This window comes from Gopherus evgoodei, chromosome 9 (assembly GCF_007399415.2).
Source record: "Gopherus evgoodei ecotype Sinaloan lineage chromosome 9, rGopEvg1_v1.p, whole genome shotgun sequence".
Classification (NCBI taxonomy): Eukaryota; Metazoa; Chordata; order Testudines; family Testudinidae; genus Gopherus; species Gopherus evgoodei.
The window spans coordinates 55,874,505-55,898,044 of NC_044330.1; the positions used below are offsets into that span (position 1 = coordinate 55,874,505).

The window sequence follows — 23,540 nt, forward strand, 5'->3', positions numbered from 1 at the left end:
GGGCGAAGTGATTGAAACTATAGTAAAGAGCAAAACTGTCAGATACATAGATGAACATAATTTCTTGGGGAAGAGTCAACATGGTTTTTATAAAGGGAAACCATAGACTCATAGACTCTAGGACTGGAAGGGACCTCGAGAGGTCATCGAGTCCAGTCCCCTGCCCTCATGGCAGGACCAAATACTGTCTAGACCATCCTTGATAGACATTTATCTAGCCTACTCTTAAATATCTCCAGAGATGGAGATTCCACAACTTCCCTAGGCAATCTATTCCAGTGTTTAACTACCCTGACAGTTAGGAACTTTTTCCTAATGTCCAACCTAAATCTCCCTTGCTGCAGTTTAAGACCATTGCTTCTTGTTCTATCATTGGAGGCTAAGGTGATCAAGTTTTCTCCCTCCTCCTGATGACACCCTTTTAGATACCTGAAAACTGCTATCATGTCCCCTCTCAGTCTTCTCTTTTCCAAACTAAACACACCCAATTCCTTCAGCCTTCCTTCATAGGTCATGTTCTCAAGACCTTTAATCATTCTTGTTGCTCTTCTCTGGACCCTCTCCAATTTCTCCACATCTTTCTTGAAATGCGGTGCCCGGAACTGGACACAATACTCCAGTTGAGGCCTAACCAGCGCAGAGTAAAGCGGAAGAATGACTTCTCGTGTCTTGTTTACAACACACCTGTTAATGCATCCCAGAATCACGTTTGCTTTTTTTGCAACAGCATCACACTGTTGACTCATATTAAGCTTGTGGTCTACTATGACCCCTAGATCTCTTTCTGCCATACTCCTTCCTAGACAGTCTCTTCCCATTCTGTATGGGTGAAACTGATTGTTCCTTCCTAGGTGGAGCACTTTGCATTTATCTTTATTGAACTTCATCCTGTTTACCTCAGACCATTTCTCCAATTTGTCCAGATCATTTTGAATTTTGACCCTGTCTTCCAAAGCAGTTGCAATCCCTCCCAGTTTGGTATCATCCGCAAACTTAATAAGCGTACTTTCTATGCCAACATCTAAATCGTTGATGAAGATATTGAACAGAGCCAATCCCAGAACAGACCCCTGCGGAACCCCACTTGTTATACCTTTCCAGCAGGATTGGGAGCCATTAACAACTACTCTCTGAGTACAGTTATCCAGCCAGTTATGCACCCACCTTATAGTAGCCCCATCTAAATTGTACTTTCCTAGTTTATCTATAAGAATATCATGCGAGACTGTATCAAATGCCTTACTAAAGTCTAGGTATATCACATCCACCGCTTCTCCCTTATCCACAAGGCTCATTATCCTATCAAAGAACGCTATCAGATTAGTTTGACACGATTTGTTCTTTACAAATCCATGCTGGCTATTCCCTATCACCTTACCACCTTCCAAGTGTTTGCAGATGATTTTTTTAATTACCTGCTCCATTATCTTCCCTGGCACAGAAGTTAAACTAACTGGCCTCATCAATGCCTCATCAATCACTGGAATTCTTTGAGGTGGGATCAACAAGCATGTGGACAATGGGGATCCAGTGGATATAGTGCACTTAGTTTTTCAGAAAGTCTTTGACAAGGTCCCTCACCAAAGGCTGTTAAGCAAAGTAAGCTGTTATGGATAAGAGGAAAGGCCCTCTCATGAATTGGTAACTGGATAAAAGATAGAAAACAAAGAGTAGAAATAAATGATCAGTTTTCAGAATTGGTAAGAGAGGTAAACAGTGGTGACTCCAGGGATCTGTACTAGGGCCATAGACTCATAGAAGATTAGGGTTGGAAGAGACCTCAGGAGGTCAACTAGTCCAGCCCCCTGCTCAAAAGCAGGACCAACACTAACTAAACATCCCAGCTAGGGCTTTTGTCAAGCCTGACCTTAAAAACCTCTAAGGAAGGAGATTCCACCACCTCCCTAGGTAACCCATTCCAGTGCTTCACCACCCTCCTAGTGAAATCGTGTTTCCTACTATCCAACCTAGACCTCCCCCACTGCAACTTGAGATAATTGTTCCTTGTTCTGTTGTATGCCACCACAGAGAAAAAGCTGAGCTCCATTCTCTTTGGAACTCCCCTTCAGGTAGTTGAAGGCTGCTATCAAATCCCCCCTCACTCTTCTCTTCTGCAGACTAAACAAGCCCAGTTTCCTCAGCCTCACCTCGTAAGTCATGTGCTCCAGCCCCCTGATCATTTTTCTTGCCCTCCGCTGCATTCTCTTCAATTTGTCCGCATCTTTTCTGTAGAGGGGGGGCCAAAACTGGACACAGTATTACAGATGTGGCCTCACCAGTGCCAAATAGAGGGGAGTAATCATTTCCCTCAATCTGCTGACAATGCTCCCACTAATGCAGCCCAATATGACCAGTCTTGTTAAACATGTTCATAAATGATCTGGAAAAAGGGGTAAACAGTGAGGTGACAAAATTTGCAGATGATACAAAACTACTTAAGATAGTTAAGTACAAAGTAGACTGTGAAGACTTATAAAGTGATCTCACAAAACTAGGTGACTGGGCAACAAAATGGCAGATGAAATTCAATATTGGTAAATGCAGAGTAATGCACACTGAAAAATTTAATCCCAACTGTACATATAAAATAATGGTGTCTAAATTAGCGGTTACCACTCAAGAAAGAGATCTTGGAGTCATTGTGGATAGTTCTCTGAAAACAGCCACTCAATGTGCAGCAGCAGTCAAAAAAAGTGAATAGAATGTTGGGACTCATTAAGAAAGGGATAGATAATAAAACTGAAAATATCACATTGCCTCTATATAAATCCACGGTATACCCACATCTTGAATATTGCATGCAGATGTGTTGCCCCGTCTCAAAAAAAAGATGTATTGGAATTGGAAAAGGTTCAGAAAAGGGCAACAAAAATGATTAAAGGTGTGGAACAGCTTCCATATGACTGGGACTTTTCAGCCTGGAAAAGAGATGACTAAGGGAGGATATGATAGAGGTCTATGAAATCATGACTGGTGTGAAGAAAGTAAATAAGGAAGTGTTATTTACTGCTTCTCATAACACAAGAACTAGAGGTCACCAAATGAAATTAATAGGCAGCAGGTTGAAAACAAACCAAAGGAAGTATTTTTTCACACAACGCACAGTCAACCTGTGGAACTCCTTGCCAGAGGATGTTGTGAAGGCCAAGACTATAATAGGGTTAAAAAAAGAACTGGATACCTTCATGGAAGATAGGTCCATCAATGGCTATTAGCCAGGAGGGGCAGGGATGGTGTTCCTAGCCTCTGTTTACCAGAAGCTGGGAATGGGCAACAGGATGGATCACTTGATGATTACCTGGTCTGTTCATTCCCTCTGGGGCACCTGGCATTGGCCACTGTTGGAAGACAGGATACTGGGCTAGATGGACTTTTGGTCTAACACAGTATGACCATTCTTATGTTCTCTCATTTCCTGTCTCCCTCTCTTACAGGCTACAATCGGAATCGACTTCTTATCAAAAACCATGTACTTGGAAGATCGGACAGTAAGTGGCAGTTGCTGCTGAACCGCTGATCATGCCAAAAGAAGTTCTGTGCAGACCCTGTGGAAGAGGGAGCCACTAGCTATAATCCCTTCTATGCTGTCTAAACCTACCCTGGCAAATACCCCAGCTAGGCCTCTCTCTTTCTCTTCATGTTGCCAATGTTTGACTTTCACAGATGGCTTCACCCACAGTTTGGATATTTAAGGGGACTAAAATCCCCTTCCCCAGCCTCCATGCACAGTAACTTCCCCCATGTGGCTTCACTGCTGACCTTCTCCTCCCCACTTTCAGAAGTCACCTCGCTGGTAGTGGGGTGCAAGGATGGCTGCATACCAGAATGACAGTTGTTGCCTCCCTTGAGCAGAGAGGGACAGTTGGGTTGGGGTGAAGGTTGAACATTTCCACCAAGGACTGACCTCAAAGTACCAAAGCCCTGAAGGAGTCTAGTCAATTGACTCACTTACACCAAACACCCCAAAGGAGGGAACTTTGACACAACAGCCAACTCTGTCCCAGCCCTGCACATAGAGCCTAGAGACCCCCATCACCACCGCCCTTCTGCTCCCCTCCACCCCTTGGAAGTCCTGACCTTGTGTGGACAGGGTTCTCACTCCACACATATACACACATCACACCCCATGAAAGTGCTTGGAACAATCACAGCCCTCATATGGGGGGAGCAAGGACAGCTCCCTCCATGAGGTGGCAGGGGTACAAATTGCCACACAGGGGGAGGGGAGAGGTGATTAGATGGCCCTGCTTCCTCTCTTCCATGCTGGCTGGCTGCTCTGGGCAGGTGCATGGGGCAGTGTGCTCATTCCTGGAAGCGCTGAGGGAGATTGGGTCTCCATTCCCCCTTTACCCTCCCCTTGGGGTGATGCACCTCCACACCCACCCATCCAGTACTTTAAGACCAGATTGGGCAGTCCATGGCCACGTAGGCCACTCTCTCTTCTAACTCCCATGCAGGCCTTTCTGCCATTGGAGAGCAATGACCACATGTAGCTAACACCACAACTCACCCCAAATGGGCTGGGGAAGGGGAACGGTTGTGCTGGTTAGGGGCATGTGCAGTGCCTCCCTGTGCAACCTGTGGGGTGTAACTATCTGCTCCTAGTGCAGATCAGTGCTTTCAAGGCACAGTTGAGCCCTGAGGAGGTGGGAAGAAATGTCCTGGCTCCTCAGTTTTGCTGGACAAGGGCAAGAGGTTATCCCCACTGGCCAGCCATCCCCTGTATTCTGCCAGCTCACAGATCTTACAGAAAATGACTCTAGAAGGAAATCTGTTTCAAGTTTTTGATTTATTGATTTGGGGGGGAAATTTTGTACAAGGGAATGAGAGAAATGGAAGTGAAATGTAATAAGAGAGATGCTACAGCTTCATCCATAAACAGCCTCTCACTACTGTCACAGTGTTAATGCACTCAGAGACATCTGTCTTGGGTTTAATGGGCCAGTTCTATTTCAAACAGCACTCCAGTCATTCTGATGAAATCCACTGCTCAGCCGCAGGCAGAGTGGAGGAGTGACTACAGGAAGGCATGGCTACATTCCTTCAAAGGAAATTTGTCTCCGACCCAAGAGTTGGGGGGTGAAGACAATTCAGCTCCCACAATTCTTTAAAAACATCATAGTCTTAGGTCTTTGCAATGATATGGGTAGACAGTGCTCATGAACGTGAGGGACTAACCTCACAGCACTGAGTCATTAGAATTCAAGTTGGCACTGAACAAGCTCCCCTTAACACAGCTCTGCCAGTGCACCAAGGTCCTGGCCTGTAATACTAGGCTGGAGCAAGGACTGAGAATCATTGGATGGTGGGGGTAGGGGAGCTGAACAAATAGGGACTAGGCTGGGGCCCACCAAACTCATGTCTTCTAGTGATCTAAGATTTGAAATCAGTTTTCCAGGGGTGATAGGCAACTCAGTATGCACACTTAATTCCCAGTTTGCACCTCTCTTTCGGGTTCAGGTTTTCATATGCATCCTTTCACCAGTGGACTCCACCCCTGGCCAAGGAGAATCAGCCTTTATGTGTTCAACCTCCATCTCACTTCTCGACAATTGGATGCCAGCTATGACCTGGGATTCCCCCTACAGCCACATTTTCCTTTAGTCAGAGGAGTTGTTCCATAGGAGACAGGGGCTGGAATTTTCAATGGGGCCCGAGGGAGTTGATGTTCGGTGGGGAATGTGGTGCCTAACTCCCTTAAATTCTTTTGGAAGTCTCAGTCTAGGTTAGTTATTAGATTATTAATTGGCTATGGAGCCTTTTGTGCGCCAGTAGAAATCCATCCCAGGTTGGCCGTGACCCATTTGGCCTGGGTGACCAGAGCTGGTGGCTTCACTCCAGTTCCCAGTGACCGATGTTCATATTCTCCAAACCACCCTCATGACCAGCACTAGTTGACCTCTTTGGCTATGTCTACGCAGCCATGACAGCAAGCCTCCCAGTCCTCAGGTCTGCAAGCCTCATGTTACCTTGCTTAACCTAGCTGTGGAGACAGCACTTTGAAGTTGTGGCTCAGGCTGGAGCTTGGGCTAACCTCTGCCTCAGCTCTGAGCTCAAGGTCTGGCCCAAGCTGCTGTGTCCACACCACCATTTGTAGGACAGGCCTGAATCTGTCGACTCGGGCTGAGAGGTTTGCTGGTGCAGGCTGTGTAGATATGGCCTTTGCTGCTTGGGCAACAAACTTCACATGCAGGGAGAGCGAACTCCTCTTTGAGCCCTAGGGCAGGTCCTTCCCAAGTAGGTTTGAGGCACGCAGCAGGGATAGTGTGGGGAGGCTTACCGCTGCAACTGCCTGGGCTGTAACAGCTCTGTGGGGAAAAGGAGAACACTCACCAGAGTTGTCAGTCTAGGACTGAAACATGTATAGTTATTCCATCTCCATGTTCCTTCAGTCCTGGACTCCCTCTCACTGCTTCGCCAGCTGAGGAGAGCTGGATGAAAAATTTTCAACTGGAAAAAAAATGCAGATTTGGAGACACTCAAACATTTTGCAGAGTCATTTCTGCCAAATCGTTTGTGTCAAAACCCTCCCCCAGCCCAAAAATCTGAAAAAGACCAAACATTTTGGTTAGAATGTTTTGAAATGAAACAATTTGATATTTTTATGAAACGTCCTTCAATGTTTTATTTTTAAAATGTTTTAAAGAATGCTTGGCATTTTGTTCAACCCATAACAAACATTTCTTTTTTTTTAACTTTTCGATTTGCCAAAATTTTGAAAAATTCATTTTCGGGTCAACTTGAAACTAATTTTTTCCCCAAAATTGCCAGCAAATCGAAAAATCCCTTATGCCTCTATTCACACTCTTGTAATGGCTCCTATTTCTATACCATGCCCTTTCATTGCTTCAAACAACTTAACGAAGTTTGGACTTCACCCACACTTGAAATGTAGTTCCTTCTGGGATGGAACATGGCAGCCACTTAACAGCACCCAGCAACACCTCCCAACAGATTAGGACAGGAAATGAGGACTGCAATATTTCCAAATGGAACGCCAAAGGAAATGTTAAAGATAGATGAAGAGAGTCACAAAACTGTTGTCTGAGGCTGGGAGTTTCAACGCAACCTGTGGAAGTTAGCAGTCTGTGTCTCATTGGCACCTATCTCCCTTGGGCTCTTTAGAAAACTCCACCCTAACCACCTCTTCTGTTCTTCCCTTCCGCCTTCACCATCCAAATCCTCCTTTCTTCTTGTTTCTCCTGCTAATTGTTTGTCTCTCATCTGCCCCACCCTGGCAGGTCCGATTGCAGCTCTGGGACACGGCGGGCCAGGAGAGGTTCCGAAGCCTGATCCCCAGCTACATTCGTGACTCCACAGTGGCCGTGGTTGTCTATGACATCACAAGTGAGTCGTTCTTTCCGTCCCAATGTCCATGTGCCCATGCTTGGTGCTGGAATGGCAGATGGTACTCCGCTGCTACCCAGCACGGATGTGGGCCACCATTTAGGAAGGCAGAAATGCAGGGCAGTAAGCTGCAATCGGCTCCAAAGCATGATGTACTGCAAAAAATGCTGTGCAGTGGGGAGGGGCAAGTGCAGACGAGAGGGAAATCAAAGTTGTCTAGAACCTCAGATACATACCAGGTCTCCTACAGTTCAGATATGGCCAAGCTCTGCTCAGCACAGGACCTGAGGGGGTGATGGATGGCGAATGTGGCTGATCATCAGCTTTGCATTCCCCTGGTTCCTGAGGTGCTCTAAATTGTGCCTCTTATGACAGGCTCCAGGGGGCTGCTACGCCAATCAGGGATGACCTGTTAGGGCAGCTTTGCAGCCCTTAGCACTGCGGGTCTGGAAGCTGGTCCCAAAGGCTCTCAGAGTCCAGCTGGGGGTGTCTTGGCCATCAGTGTAAAATGACTGAAAAGTGCAACCGAAGCTGTAGTGGGAGTGCTTGGCAGAGGGGTGCAGGCCTGCACGAGGTGCGGGGAAGTAGAGAATTCATCCCCAGGGATCTCGTGTAACCACTCTTCTTTACTGTTATTTCTGTTACCTTGGAACTAGGCACTGTACGAACACAAGGTTTTACTGGTTTAGACACAGGAGGACCCTCATCTTCCCCCCGCAGAGTCCCTATGTCAGTGCGTAGTGAGTGTAGTGTATAGTGAATCAGAGGGCATGTTCTCATAGTGAACAGCACTGGCTACTCCCCTCTCCAGAGCTCGTGAACACTGGTTGGGGGACAGACTGTACTTGAAGGTGACCCAAGGACATTCCTTCTTCCAAGGCCAGTGGCCAGGAGTGCCCGTCCCTGCTGGCTATGCAGCAGAACTTGGCTGACTCCCATAGGTCTCATGCAGGGCAGAGCATTAGGCAGGCTATGGAACTGGCTTGATTCAGTGCTTTTGTTACACTTAATTAAACAATTGGTTAATGAGTCTGAAATTGTGTATTTATACCACAGACGTAACACAGAACAAGGGAGATAGTAGGTACAGGAAAAGGAACCAAGGGGCACTGTGCAGTGGAACTGGACTCATAAGAGCTGCCACACTCGGTCAGACCATGATGCATCTTGCCTAGTGTCCTATCTCCAACAATGGCCCATAGCAGAGCTTCAGAAGGAGTGTACAGAACAGGGTAGTTATGGAACAATCCAGCCCGTCTTCCATCCTGGCTGCTGGCAGTCAAGCATGGGGTTACATCCCTGACCATCCTGGCTAATAGCCATTGGTGGACATGTCCTTCCTGAACTTATTCAATTCTTTTTTGAACCCAGTTATACTTTTGGCCTTCACAACATCCCATGGCAATGAGTTCCACAGGTTGACTGTATGTTGTGTGAAAAAGTACTTTCTCTTGTTTGAATTAATTTAATTGATAATCTCTGATTTTTGTATTGTGGGAAAGAGTAAATAACACTTCTCTATTCACTTTCCCCCCACTGTTTGGCATTTTATAGACTTGTACCATATTCTGGCTTAGTTGTCTCTTTTCTAAGCTGAACATCTCTAATCTTTTTTGTCTCTCCTTGTATGGAAGCTGTTCTATATCCCTGTTCATCTTTGTTGTCCTTCTCTGAACCTTTCCCAGTTCCACTGTGTTCTTTTTGAGAATTCAAGATGTGTGCTCACCATGACTTTATATAGTGACCTTATGCTATTTTCAGTCTTATTTTCCATCTCTTTCCTAATAATTCCTAACATACTGTAAGCTTTTTTGACCACTGCTGTGCACTGAATGGAAGTTTTCAGAGAACTATCCACAATGATTCTAAGATCTTTCTTGGGTGGTAACAGCTAATTTAGAACCCATCATTGTTTACATGTAGAGGGATTGTTTTCCAACGTGCATAATTTTGCACTTATCTGTGCTGAATTTCTTTGGCCATTTTGTTGCCCAGTCACCCCGTTTTGTGAGATCCCTCTGTAACACCTCACAGTCTGCTTTTGACTTGTCTTGGAATAATTTTGTATCATGTGCAAACTTTGCTACTTCACCCCCTTTTCCAGATCATTAATGAATAGGTTGAACAGCACAGGTCCCAAGAAAGATCCTTGGGGAACCCTCTTGTTCACCTGTCTCCATTGTGAAAATTGACCATTTATTCCTACCCGTTGTTTCCTGTATTTTAACCAGTTACTGACCCATGAGAGGACCTTCCCTCTTATCCCATGGCTACTTAGTTTCCTTAGAAGCCTTTGGTGAGGGACCTTGTCAAAGGCTTTCTGAAAGCCCAAGTATACTATATTGACTGGATCACCCTTCTCCACATGCTTGTTGACTCCCTGAAAGAATTCTAATAGATTGGGGAGGCATGATTTCCCTTTACAAAAGCCGTGTTGACTCTTCCCTAACAAATTGTGTTTCTCTGTTTGTGTGATGATTTTGTTCTTTACTAGAGTTTCTACCAATTTGACTGGTACTGAAGTCAGACTCACTGGCCTGTAATTGCGAGAATCTCCTCCGGAGCCCTTTTCAAAACTCGGCTTTACATTAGTCACCTTCCAGTCATCTGATACAGAAGCTGATATAAGTGATAGGTTACATACGACAGTTAGTAGTTCTGAATTTCATATCTGAGTTCCTTCAGAACTCTTGGGCGAATACCATCTGGTCCTGACAACTCATTACTGTTTAGTTTATCAGTCTGTTCTAAAACCTCTTATGCTGATGAATGTCTGGGACAATACTTCAGCTCTGTTGTCCAAAAAGAATAGCTCTGATGTGGGAATCTTCCTCACATCCTCTGCAGTGAAGACAAATGCAAAGAATTAATTTATCTTCTGTGCAAAGGCCTTGTCTTCCTTGCGTGGTGGTGCCCCCACTGCCTGTTACTTTTTGCATCTTTAGCAAGTTGCTTCTCAAATTCCTTCTTGCCCTGCCTTGTTACATTTTTACATTTTATTTGCCAGAATTGATGCTCCTTACACTTTTCCTTATTAGGATTTGACTTTAAAAGTTTAAATGATGCTTTTTCCCTCAGCATGATCACTAATCAACACCACCTCGAATGGAGGCTCCCCAGGGCAGACTGTGCCTTTATTCTCACTGCCAAGCACCATTCATCCTCATGATGCTAGAGACAAATATACTCCATTCTGAACTATTCTTTGATGCCTGAGTTCACCCCACCCATTTGCTGTCTCAGAGTTTCCAGTTTCTGCTCAGTTGTGTGCGGGTCTGAGATGTACTCAAGTCCTTCACATGGTCAGCAGCAGCACTGAAGCACATCTGTAACTGGTACAATCTAGTGTAAGTAGTGCAAACGAGCTTAGGAGCTACAAAGGACTTTGCATGCTTACTCCTGAAGGAAGAATCATCATAGGAAAGGGACCGTATGCGCTGCTCAGATGGGTGGACCTGAAGACAGGGAGCTAGATCCTATCTTCATGGAGAGTGGCACTGCATGTAGGGCTGACCAGCCACAGTCCACCTTTCTCAGTGTCCATTCCATAACTAGGAAAAGGATGCCTCAGAAGTGATTGATTTGTAAATCTCTGCATCCATCCAAGGGCAGGTGATTTCATGGGAAAGACAGTTGGTCTGTCATGTCATCAGATGCTGGACGAGGATGTCTAGGATTTATTTCTTGGACAGAAATGCTAGGACAGATCCTCAGTGGGTGTGAATCGCTGCAGCTCCATTGAAGTCAATAGCTCTATGTTGATTGATGCCCACTGGAGAACTAGCCCATCATGTGATATAGCTCACGTATTGAATCATACAAGATGTTGGTGAGAAGAATGCTTGTACTCTTCGTAGCTAGCTGCGTGTTTATTTTTGTAAAATTCTGTTAGAGATTTGCTATCTCAGAAGAGCCACTTTTAGATAAGAACGTAAGAATGGCCATACTAGGTCAGATCAATGGTCCATCTAGCCCAGTATCTGTCTTCCAACAGTGACCAATGCCAGGTGCCCCAGAGGGAATGAACAGAACAGGCAATCATCAAGTGATCCATTCCCTGTCTCCCATTCCCAGCTTCTGGCAAACAGAGGCTAGGGATACGATCCCTGCCCATCCTGGCTAATAGCCATTGGTGGACCTAGAATATTTGTGTTCTTTGTGTTCATACACTTGTGGAACACGGGCAGCTACACAACATCCCAGCAGTAAGCAGTGGGACAGTTATATCAGATAGGATGCTACCACAGAGAACCAAATTCATGCCTGGGGTAACTCCATTGGCCTCAGCAGAGCCACAGTCAGAATGGAAGTGACACATCTTCGCCCCCTGTGCTGCACCAGTCAGACTTCTCCCATGCTGATGGATTGCACTCAGCACCCAGTTTGCTCAGGCGTGAATGAGAATACATGGCACTGGAGAATCAGGCCCCTGGTGCATATTATTTCTAACTCTATAGTTCTAAAATGACCTGCTCTTAGGGTCCCATCCCTATAGCCTCTCCAAGGAGAGGGTGATGCTATGTGAAAGGGGGAGCGCATGGCTCCCTTGAGGAAGAGCAACAAAGCTCCCATCTTTACAAGCCAAAGCTGCTTGCTTACAGGAATTCAGTCCCAGCAGTTCCTTTCCTAGGGCAGCCAGCCAGCCCGTTTGACAGCTCGGTTCTCAGGAGAAGGCTTTCCTGAAGAGAGAGTCCTGTATGAAACCCTAAAAATGGCCAGGCCCAATTTTCAGATTCAGCAGGCCTGGGCAATGCAGCCAATCGGAGGAGATTTCCTAGGAGACCAGGTGTGTCCTGCACCCCCAAAAACATTCTAGAAGAATGTGGAAACCCACAGCCTGGGTAGGTCCATCTGGGTGCATGAGCAATAGATGAGGGTGCAGGCAGTAAACCTGGGTGAGTGCAGAAAGAACTGGGGGCAAGTTGCATCTTGAGAGTTTGCACACACTGAATGTGTGTGATTGCAAAGACCAGAGTGGGAGGGGTGAGGAGGTGTGGAATGAATGCAGATTGGAGTGTCTGGAATGAATACATGAAACGGCTGACTGGGACAAACAGGCAACATTGGCATGCAAATATGTGTACATGAATTCAAATTTATGCAGATTGCCCTCTCCTGGGGATTCTCAGCTAGCTCTTCACCAATGCAGCAGCTGTGAAGCAAGGACAAGAATTCAGAACCAGGCCTATCCTGTGTACACTGGTGATGAGAGGTGCCCATACAAGTCAGCCCTGTCCAGCAAGAAGGCAGTCTCCATGCTGAGCAAGCATTGCAGGTTGCTCTGCTGCTACAGAGGTTGAAAATGAGATCCAGTGCCTTTCCGCTGCTGTGAATCTCGAAGGCAAGGCCAGGCCTTGGCACGCTGACCTTTCTTTCTGCTTCGTATTCAGCTCTCGTTGGTGGCACGGGCGTGGGGTTTCTGTCGTGGCTGCTTCTAACAGAAATGGAAATGCAAAGTGACAGAGAAGTGACAAGGGGGGCAGGGCGGTGACTGCAGCAGGAGAGTGCCAGGGTTACGGAGCTGATCTGGGGATGTATTGCTCATTCACAATGTGTCGCTAAAAGACTCCTCAGGACAGGACTTTACCCCAAGTCCCTGTTTCAGTTGTCGTGCTTCCTCTCTGCATGCTCTCTCTGATGGGCGGCGGGTTCTCGACAGAGCTCCAGAACAGAGACTGGGCCTGGCCCTTTGTGTATTGAGCTGAGTTACCGGCTGGAGAAACAGTCCCCAGTGAAGCTACGTTCATGAGAGAATGTGTCATCCTCAGTGAAGTGAACCTCTTGGCTGTTGTAGATTCAAGAGGTGAGTCGGGTGCCTTCCCGGCAGGAGTTGGGTAGAACTGGTGCGTGGAGCCAGAGTGATGGTGACATGTGGAGCTTAGTACGCAGGTGGGAAGTTATGGACAAAAGTGACAGGAGCCGCCGATGACTCCTTTTCCTCCTTTTCCTTCACCGTTTGACCTTCTACCTCATACCCCTCCCCATGCCCTTTCTCCTGCACCCTCCCTCTACTCAGGGACTGTCTGGCATTCACACGTGCCTTTGTTTCCACTCTCAGCCCCATTCCTCTTTCCGCAGACTCCTTGAACAAGGGATCTGTTCCAATCTCCATGACCCCTTCCCCCCAGCTCGCCCTGGCCTACTGCCATCAGCCTCTTCCCACCATAGACTCCTGCCACCAGCGCTGTTAATGTCCTTCTCTTGGCTCCTCCCTCTCGCCTCCCCATCTTGCCCCTTGTGCAGACCTGTCCCCTGTGCAACTGGGTGTGAAATGCTCCCATGCACTCACACCAAGGGCGGCATGTCACACTCTGCACAGGGGAGTGGAGAACCAAGCCCATTGTCCTCACTCTCCATCACCTTTCTGTCACCTCCAATTCTTCTCTCACTCTTCCGACATCTCCATCAGCCTCTCTTTGGTGGGCTTCAACTATGCTGCTCTTCCTATGTGCCCTCAAGCTCTCCCCCTCTGTGGTCTCCCTTTAGTGCCCTGTAAAGGGTAACATGGGTTGGACCAGGGGGATCTCCCCTTGCATTAGCCAAGGAGAAAGGGGCAATGCAAATGCTCCTTACTTTAGCCCCTGCTGATCTCTCATGCTCCCATAGGTTTGTCAGGCACCTCTTCGTTGATGACTCCCAAGTCTAATTATCTTTCTGTTCATCTCTTCTGTCCTTCTCCAGTATTTCCTCTGGAAGGGCTCACCTGGACGCTTAACTGGTTCTGTCCCTGTAAGCACCGTCTTTGCTGTTGCACAGGCTACTCACTTGGTGTTCTCTTTTCTCTGATTTCTTTCCTTCTCCCTTCACATACCAACCCACGAGGCACTGTACAGCTCCATGCCTGCCTGTAGTGTAACATAAAGGACAATACGCAGTGAGACAAGGTGAGTGAAGTAATCTGGATAGAAAGCTGGCTAGATTGTCAGGCTCAACGGATGGTGATCAATGACTTGATGTCAAGTTGGCAGCCGGTATCTAGCGGAGTGCCCCAGGGGTTGGTCCTGGGGCCAATTTTGTTCCACATCTTTATTAATGATCTGGATGATGGGATGAATTGCACCCTCATCAAGTTTGCAGATGACACTAAGATGGGAGGAGAGGTAGATATGCTGGAGGGTAGGGATAGAGTCCAGAGTAACCTAGACAAATTGGAGGATTTGGCCAAAAGAAATCTGATGAGATTCAACAAGGACAAGTGCAGAGTCCTGCACTTAGGATGGAAGAATCCCATGCACCGCTACAGGCTGGGGACTGACTGGCTGCAGTTCTGCAGAAAAGGACCTGGAGATTACAGTGGATGAGAAGCTGGATATGAGTCAGCAATATGCCCTTGTTGCCAAGAAAGCCAACAGCATATTGGGCTGTGTTAGTAGGAGCATTGCCAGCAGATCAAAGGAAGTGATTATTCCCCTCTCTTTGGCACTGGTGAGGCCACACCTGAAGTATTGTGTCCAGTTTTGTTCCCCCCACTACAGAAGGGATGTGGACAAATGGGAGAAAGTCCAGCGGAGGGCAAGGAAAATGATTAGGGAGCTGGGGCATGACTTATGAGGACAGGCTGAGGGAACTGGGATTATTTAGTCTGCAGAAGAGAAGAGTGAGGGGGATTTGATAGCAGCCTTCAACTACCTGAAAGGGGGTTCCAAAGAGGATGGAGCTCGGCTGTTCTCAATGGTGGCAGATGACAGAACAAGGAGCAATGGTCTTAAGTTGCAGTGGGGGAGGTCTAGGTTGGATATTAGGAAACATTATTTCACTAGGAGGGTGGTGAAGCACTGGAATGGGTTACCTAGGGAGGTGGTGAAATCTCCATTCTTAGAGGTTTTTAAGGCCCGGCTTGACAAAGCCCTGGCTGGGATGATTTAGTTGGTGTTAGTCCTGCTTTGAACAGGGGATTGAACTAGATGACCTCCTGAGGTATCTTCCAACCCTAACATTCTATGATTCTATGAATCTATCTTTTTTACTGAACCTCACCCACCTTGTCTCTAATATCCTGGGGCCAAGACAGCTGCAACACCACTGTAAACAATACTGAATGACACTGTTATGAATGCTTTGCACTTAGTGCCTTTCTGTAAACACCGCAAGGTGCAGTGCATTTTTAAACTCAGAACATCCCTGTCAAGTGTGATCAGACCCTGAGATAAACTGAGATACCAGGGATATTACCTGACTTGTCTAAAGTGTCCTAGAATCCAATTCTCTTCTCAGTGACACCAGTGTAAAACCGGGAGTAGCTCAATGGAAGTCAGCTGAGTTACCACAGCAGATCACACAGTTGGCAAAAATCATTCTCTTTCTCATAGCCACTTGTACTATTTTGTCTCCTCACTCACAGATCTCAACTCCTTCCAGCAGACATCCAAATGGATTGATGATGTCAGGACAGAAAGAGGAGGTGATGTCATCATTATGTTAGTGGGCAACAAGACAGATCTCGCAGACAAGAGGTAAAGGAGGGGCCGGGGCCAGGAGGGTGGGAGTGGGAACTAGGTATGGAAGAAAGCGGCATTATCCTTACAGTCCAGCAGTTCTAGAGTGGATTCTCAGATGTCACAGCTGATAAGCACTGACGTACCATTGGGAGACCTCTGTTCCGGTTGGAAGACTGGCCATGTTCAAATCGCTGCAACATCCACGACACCTCTTTTCCTGTTGTGCCCCATGGTAACTCAGTGGGTAGCGTACTGAGTTTTACATTTTGCCTTGGGGAGGGCACTGAAATACTGTGAGTGTCAGATTGTCCAACCAAGTGTCATTACTGGGGTTACTCGGTACCCCATGCACTGGGGTCCCAGTAGCGTGCTCAGCGTACCACGTCTCAGAGGCAACGACTGGAGGTCCTGCAGCAGATAGGCCCTTCCGTGCTAGCCCTGTTGGGTCCCAGTGACCACTCAGACACATGGCTCAGGGATAGGTTTGTACTGGGGCTGGTGGGAAAGGGCAATGCCACACACACACTAGGGGCAGAGGCTAAGTGAGCAATAGCAGTTCCTGCCTGGATACCTGGGGCAGTCCAGTCAAGAGCAGGGCTCTGCAGGGCTACTACCTGGGGACTGTTCCAGCAAATAAGCCTTTGAGGGTTCCCAAGCCAGGCTCAGTTAGTGTCTGTCATTGGGGCCCCTCTGCACTGATTCTGTGCCCAACTGTGACTGCTCCCCCAGAAGTCCCACACAGACCTGCCCCAGCTGGAGCATCCAGCAGTCACAGTGTCTCTGTGCACAGTTCCCCCATTTCCAGGGCTTCTCTCCAACTCCCTGCTGCCCTGCAGCTCTCGCTCCCAAACCAGAGCCCAGCCACCTCCCGGCTCAGGATCTTCCCCCTTACCCGGCCAGGGGCAGGAGTACAGTGGGGAGGGGGCTGATGGGAAATGTAGTCCCCTGCTTTACAAATCCATGACCAGTGTTACTGGAGTAACCCCCTGCTGATGGCTTCTTCCATAAACAGATCACTTTCCATGTGTGCAAAGCTCCTAGCCATGGCTACTAGTCTGCAGGATCCTGTCTTCCTCTCAGCAGCCTGTCTTGCCTTTAATAGGGGTCCTGATCCTGACAGCAGTAAGTGCAGCAGACCCTGATTGGTTTAGTTCAGGGACATGTTGCCAGCAGGCACTCAGCTGGGCCCACGGGTCCCAATCAGCCTGGACCAAAATATGAGCTGTTGAAGACAGGCTGGGAAGAAGTGCGCATTTTTGGTTGTGGCTGCTGATTAATAATGCCTAGCCGTTATCCAGAGATCTCAAAGTGCTCTCCCAAGAGGTAAGCATCATTCTCCTCATTGTACAGAGCTGAAGGCCTTGGTCCTCAGAGGTATTTGGGCACCTAATGCACATTGATTTTAGTGGGAGATAGGGCATCCTTTGAGGTTATGAGCCAAAGCAACTTAGCCTATAGACCAGGGGCAGAGATGGGACTAGAATCCAGATCTCCTGCTTCCCAGTCAAGTGCACTATCAACTAGGTCACACTGCCAACATTTTAAAAGCTGCTGACAAAAAAATTCCAGGAGGAAATGGAATTCCACTGAAATACACCAGACTAAATGGGAGAGGTGAGGGGTGGAGGCGGGAAATGGAACGAAAAGATAAACTCTTTGCAAGAATTGCAGTGCTTCTAGGCAGATGTCTGATAGGAGCTCCCTGCAGCATCCCGGTGAACAGAACAGCTGGAATTCAGTGGTAGGGAAACAAGGGCTTTGCATTTCAATAGACCCTCTGAGACAGCTCTCTGGGGACTAGAGAGCTGGGGCCCCAGTCTCCTGCAGAAGTGGGATAGAGCCACAGCCCCTTCCCATCCTGGAGCAGGGATTGCAAGGGTAGCATCCCTTCAGCATCAGTGCCGTGCTGATTGAAAGGAGGTGAGTGTGCTAGAGGCCAGTGAGCTGGCAGCAAAGAATGGGTGCTGCAGGGGAGAGCTGTCACTCTGGGGATGGAGAGATGGAGTTTTCCAGATTCTGGGGGGGAATAGACAGAGTGAGCAAGAGGATGCAGGGGGGTGAATAAAGTAGAGAGACAGGAAGGAAACCCATGCTCTGGAGATGGTAGGGGGATGTGGTAGTAGAGATCTGGGCAGGCAGAGGGAAGTGGAGTTCCTGGTTTCCACTGAAGAAAGCTGAGTTGTCAGAATACACCCATACTGCTGGGAGGTGGGGGAGGGCCCCCGTTTCCCTTGTGGCCCTCCAAGACACCAGGAAACATGATGCTGGATCAAACAAAGTGACAGATATTTCAGTGGCTCCAGGCAGCTATCCAGCAACCTGTGGGCAAAAGGAGCTGCAGCTGGAGGGCAGAGGAAAGGGGCCAAACAGCAGCCAGCCATTAACAGCTAAAAGAGCCTCCAATTCCTCCCTCTGTTGCCAAAACTGCTGAGGAATTTGGCGTTCATCTTTAAGAAGTTTTAGAGTGTTAGTCTGTATCAGCAAAAACGAGGAGTCCTGGTGATATATGCCATCATGTGCTAGCAAAGCCCCTCGGCCATGTACATTGGCTAAACCGGACAGTCTCTATGCAAAAGAATAAATGGACACAAATCTGACATCAGGAATTACAACATTAAAAAACCAGTAGGAGTACACTTCAACCTCCCTGCTCATTCAATAACAGACTTAAAAGTAGCAATTCTTCAACAACAAAAACTTCAAAATCAGAATCCAACATGAAACTGCAGAACTGGAATTAATTTGCAAACTGGGCACCATCAAATTAGGCCTGAATAAAGACTGGGAGTGGATGGGTCATTACAAAACCTAATTTTACTGTACTAATTTCCCCCTGCTGTTACTCACACCTTCTTGTCAACTGTTTGAAATGGGCCACCCTCATTATCACTACAGAAGTGATTTTTCCTTCCTTGGTAGTCTACTGTTAATTGAATTGTCTCATTAGACTGACCTCCCACTTGGTAAAGCAACTCCCATCTTTTCATGTACTGTGTGTATATATATATATATATATATATATATATATATATATATTGTGACAGACCCAGACCAGTTGGGTACAAGAGTCTGGTAGAGGGCAAATATACTGGTCACTAGATGAGTAGTTTTCTGTTCCTTGAGTGACCAGAGCACGGGCTGCACTAGAGTAATCAGGAACCTGCTAGAACCAATTAAGACAGGCAGGATAATTAAGACACCTAGAGCCAATTAAGAAACTGCTAGAATCAATTAGGACAGGCTAGCTAATCAGGGTACCTGAGTTTAAAAAGGACCTCACTTCAGTGTGCATGTGAGGAGCTGGGAGCAAGAAGACATATTACTGGAAGACTGAGGAGTATAAGCATTATCAGGCACCAGGAGAAAGGTCCTGTGGTGAGGATAAAGAAGGTCTTGGGAGGAGGCCATGGGGAAGTAGCCCAGGGAGTTGTAGCTGTCGCGCAGGTGTACCAGGAGGCACTCTAGGCAGCTGTAGTCTGCAGGGCCCTGGGCTGGAACCCGGAGTAGAGGTTAGGCCCAGTTTCACCCCAAACCTCCCAACTTCTGATCAGACACAGGAGGAATTGACCTGGGCTGTGGCTTCTACCAGAGGGGAAGGTCTCTGGGCTGTTTCCTGACCCACAGGGTGAATCTGTGAGGTGAGCAAATCTGCCAATAGGTGCAGGACCCACCAATGTAGAGGAGGAACTTTGTCACTATATATGTATATATATACACACCTACTACTGTATTTTCCACTCCATGTATCTGATGCAGTGGGTTCTAGCCCACAAAAGCTTATACCCAAATAAATTTGTTAGTCTCTAAGGTGCCACAAGGACTCCTCATTGTTTTTATCTTCAAGAAGAGTGTCCCTGGGGGTGCTCACTGCAGGCTTGTCAGTGTCCCTGCACTGCTGATAGAGAACTTCGGTAGCTGTGTCCTTTGGGCCTGCACATGTGCTGTCTCTCCTCCATGGATGTGTTCTTGCAGCCTAGCAGTGGGCGTGCCCAGGGCCTGTCTGTGGGGAGAGGAGAGGGAAGAAGAGCTGCATTAAGCTAAGCTTTACAGGACTTCCAGCTTCCATTGTTCTCCCCCTTCTCCCAGGAGAGGTCTGAGGCGCTGCTTGTTCCATCAGGCCTGCAGAAGGCAGCTGAGGAGACAGGGAATGCGGATGTCAGTCAGTCAGAAAAATGGATTTGACAGGTAGCAGAAGGCTGGCTGCCCTAGGGAGACAGAGCAATCTAGGGTATATCTACGCTGCACTTAGACTCCCGCGACTGGTCCCTGGCCCCGGACTCAGGCTGATGAGGCTCTGACTAAGCAGCTGGTTAACCCCTTGACCCAAGTCTGGTGGCCCGGGCCAGCCGCAGATGTCTAAGTGCTGTGTAGACATCCTGTTTGAGACAGCTCAGAGCTGGTGGCTGCAGGGGCAGCTAGAGAATCTACTTTTTCCATCATTTGATCAGAAAACTGAGCTGGAGAAGCCAGCTTGTGCTGGCAGAGGGATTCAGTGTCTGCATTCACTCACGCCTGGGCTGGTGCCCTCTGCATGAAGGCGCTTTGCTAGAATCCAAGAAGAGGAGAATACTGTTTAGAGCCAATCGAACCTCTTACCCTGTGCCAGCACAGAGATAGGCCGGCAATGTATTCATTACCCCTCCAGTGCTGCCCCGTGCCTGGTACATCCTTAATGATCAACATGCTCAGGGTATGTAAAAAGGGTTCCTGCTGCAGCCCAGAGGCTGAGCTCACAGAACAGTGTTACTCTGATGGGCACAGAGTAGACACTGAGAGTTCAGCCGGGAAAAGGGTTCAAATAATTTTCCTGTCTCATGCTGTCCTCACCCCACACCAGGGGCCCAATGGGGGAGGGGAGCTCTGGTTTGACTCTTCCAAGCTCCAACCACAAAATATGTCCTACCTACTTGCTGATGCCAAAATGGGGCACCACTCTCAGCAGATTGAGCAGATGTTCAAAGTATGATCAGACTGGGCTCAGCTCCCCCTCCCTGGGGTTCAAACACTTCTACAGGCTCTGCTGGGCTCCTCAGCTCCCCCTCATTCTGTTTGCTGAGTCATAAAGGATTTAGGTACTGAAACCCTCCCTTGCCTGCACTTTGTCTGCCAGGCAGCCCATGCCACAGAGGCACATGTGATGGCATCTGTTTGTGGGGTCTTGGGGCTATGTAGGCATGAGGCCTCAACCATCTATGCTCTGAGGTGCAAGGAAACAGGCCTGCGCTCAGGACCATGGACAACTGCAATTCTCTTCCACTTTCTCCCTCCAGACTTTTAAGCTAGGCCCCTCTCCAGCCCATCCCAGCAAGGTTAGAACAGTTATGGTTTTCCCTTCTCTCCTGTGTGTCCTCAGGCAGATAACAATTGAAGAGGGGGAACAGAGAGCCAAAGAACTGAGTGTCATGTTTATCGAGACCAGTGCAAAGACAGGCTACAATGTAAAACAGGTAAGGGAAGACCTGCTGCAGCCAGAATCATAGCAAGATCATCCAGCTGATAGCCGGGTTCACTGCAGCAACTGATAGTATCCACAGTAGCAAAAGGTTGCAATAAGGTCATTGAAAATTGTAACCGGATGCAATATTGTATCTTTACTGGCTTTAGAAGCAGAAAGCTCCTCCGCCTTCCCCTCCATCACTCGTGCATTTCTACGTAAAGTGCTCTTAGATTCCTCCTGGTGCCCTCTGGAGGGATAGATTTGCAAGGCACGGTGTGCTTTTTACACATGTAAAAACTGGGATCACACATGTGAGGCCGCAAGCAGGGTGCCGCCCATTGCAATATCAATTGGAGCATGATGACATATGTGCCTCTTTGTCTGACATAGTCTGCGCAACTTGACACTGAATTCTGAATACGGTTAGGCGGGCATGGCTCTAATAGTAAGGATTACCTGGGCAGCTTACATGCCACCTGGGAAGCTGTATATGCAGGAAAACTTTGACTCAGAAACAGATTGCTAGATTTAATTAAACTGAGTACATTACAACAGGGAGGCCCTTTCACATTAGCTGCTGCAACAGCTCTGGAGGTGAGATCACTGCTCAGTGGGATGTTTGCAGTGGGAGCTGTCTTTTCACTCTGTTAAAACCTTTTGATAATTGTTTGTTACCTGTTGTTATGGTGACTGCACTGGGGTCCTGATCGGGGCCCATAAGAGCTACCACTATACAAATAACCAAGAATAATGACCAGGAAATACATATCTCACTAGAGCAAATGAATAAACAGGGATGTGTATTCCCTTTTGCACCCCAGGGAAAGAAGTTCCAGGTCATTGTATAGTCAGGACTTTGTTTAGATCCCTGACTGAAAGTGTAATGGAGAGGACACCTGAGCACAGCATTAGCTTCGAGAGAAATCTAAGTACTTGCCATTGTCTTTTGCTCTACAACTGCAACAGCAAAGCAGATGTAGGTTCACCAAACTACGATAATAAGAGTCAATGGTAACAGATACCTGTCTTGGCTGCAATGTAATAAATCATGTCCTAAGAGAGAAATCACCTCATTTCTTCTGATGAATGAGAGATGATACAAAATTGCCTCATACCTGGGATACATGAGGAGTTCTCCTGTAATTAATCTAATGTAAATGATACTGTTTAGAAATTATTTGAGAAGAAGCAATGATGATTTTTCACATAATGCATGCCTTATCTCAGACCACATGTTTACTGTAGATGGGGATGGCTGTTCCCTGGTTGAGGTTATTTACTTTGCAGAATAATGCAATATGAGCGCACACTGCACAACACTACAGAAAGGGAGGTTCCATGTATGCTAATAGCTTCCATGGAAGAAGTTTGTGACTGATAGCTGTGAGAGCACTTTACTAACACAATATACTAACATGCAATATCACAGACTGGAACATGGAGGCAATAGACATACAGGGGATCAAACAGTCTTATCTGGCACAGTAAACTGAAGGTGCAAATGATAACTTTGAAGGGCCAGCTTCTCAACTAGTGGAAATTACTGTAGCTTCAATGAAGGGATGCCGGTTAATACCAGCTGGGAATTTGCCCTATATGTCTAGCTACGTCCTCTGCTGGTGCCACGCCTATCAACATCCAGCCAGGAAACAGGTGACAAAAGCAAAGGTGGGTCTTTGATTCTAGCGGAAGGAAATGAAGGATTTCTTGGCACACATCAAACTTAAATTAACCCCCTTAGAGCCTTGGGCAAGTCATCCAGGCATGTGAGTAAATTGCATCTCTCTGTTTAAAGCAGACATGTTCCTTGCATCATTTCAAAGTAACTCTTTTTTTCTCTTGCCAAAGAAAACATCTTAACACTTTCACAGACAAACCAGAGTGGAATTCACCCAACATTAATTAGGGGAAATGCCATAAGCAGGATTCATAATCATAAAACTGTGAGCAGAACACCCACCTCAGAGTGCATGGGGCAGAGTCTTCTGCCTCATGTTCTTGAGTTCTGAAACCAAAAGTTCCTTTGCTGTGCTTTCCTCTGTTCCCTACCCCACTCACAGTGGTTGTCCTTAGTCAGTGAGTGCCCAGGGTTTAGAGGTACGTCTCAGCCGGGGAAGAAGGCACTTTGCTTGCTGTACCATCTGAGCACTTGCTCTATTTGGCCGCCTCGCCAGCTGCTCATTCCGCTTCCACTAGCCAACTGTCAGTTACCTTCTGGTACCACCTTCCTCTCTGCTGGTCAGTCTCCTAGTGATTTTCAGCTTTTAGCAGGCTGAGCAGAAATGCTGTCCCACCACAAGTGATTTCAGCTCTCATTT

General features: G+C 47.3%; 1 protein-coding gene across 1 annotated transcript in view; it reads left to right on the forward strand.

Annotated features, from left to right (window-relative positions):
- RAB6B (RAB6B, member RAS oncogene family) overlaps positions 1-23,540 on the forward strand; it is a 137,755-nt gene that overhangs the window by 92,392 nt on the left and 21,823 nt on the right. Inside the window, exons 3-6 of the mRNA XM_030576307.1 lie at positions 3,435-3,488; positions 7,242-7,347; positions 15,689-15,800; positions 21,139-21,232. Coding sequence (XP_030432167.1) covers positions 3,435-3,488; positions 7,242-7,347; positions 15,689-15,800; positions 21,139-21,232 — 366 coding nt within the window. The remainder of the gene's footprint in view (positions 1-3,434; positions 3,489-7,241; positions 7,348-15,688; positions 15,801-21,138; positions 21,233-23,540) is intronic.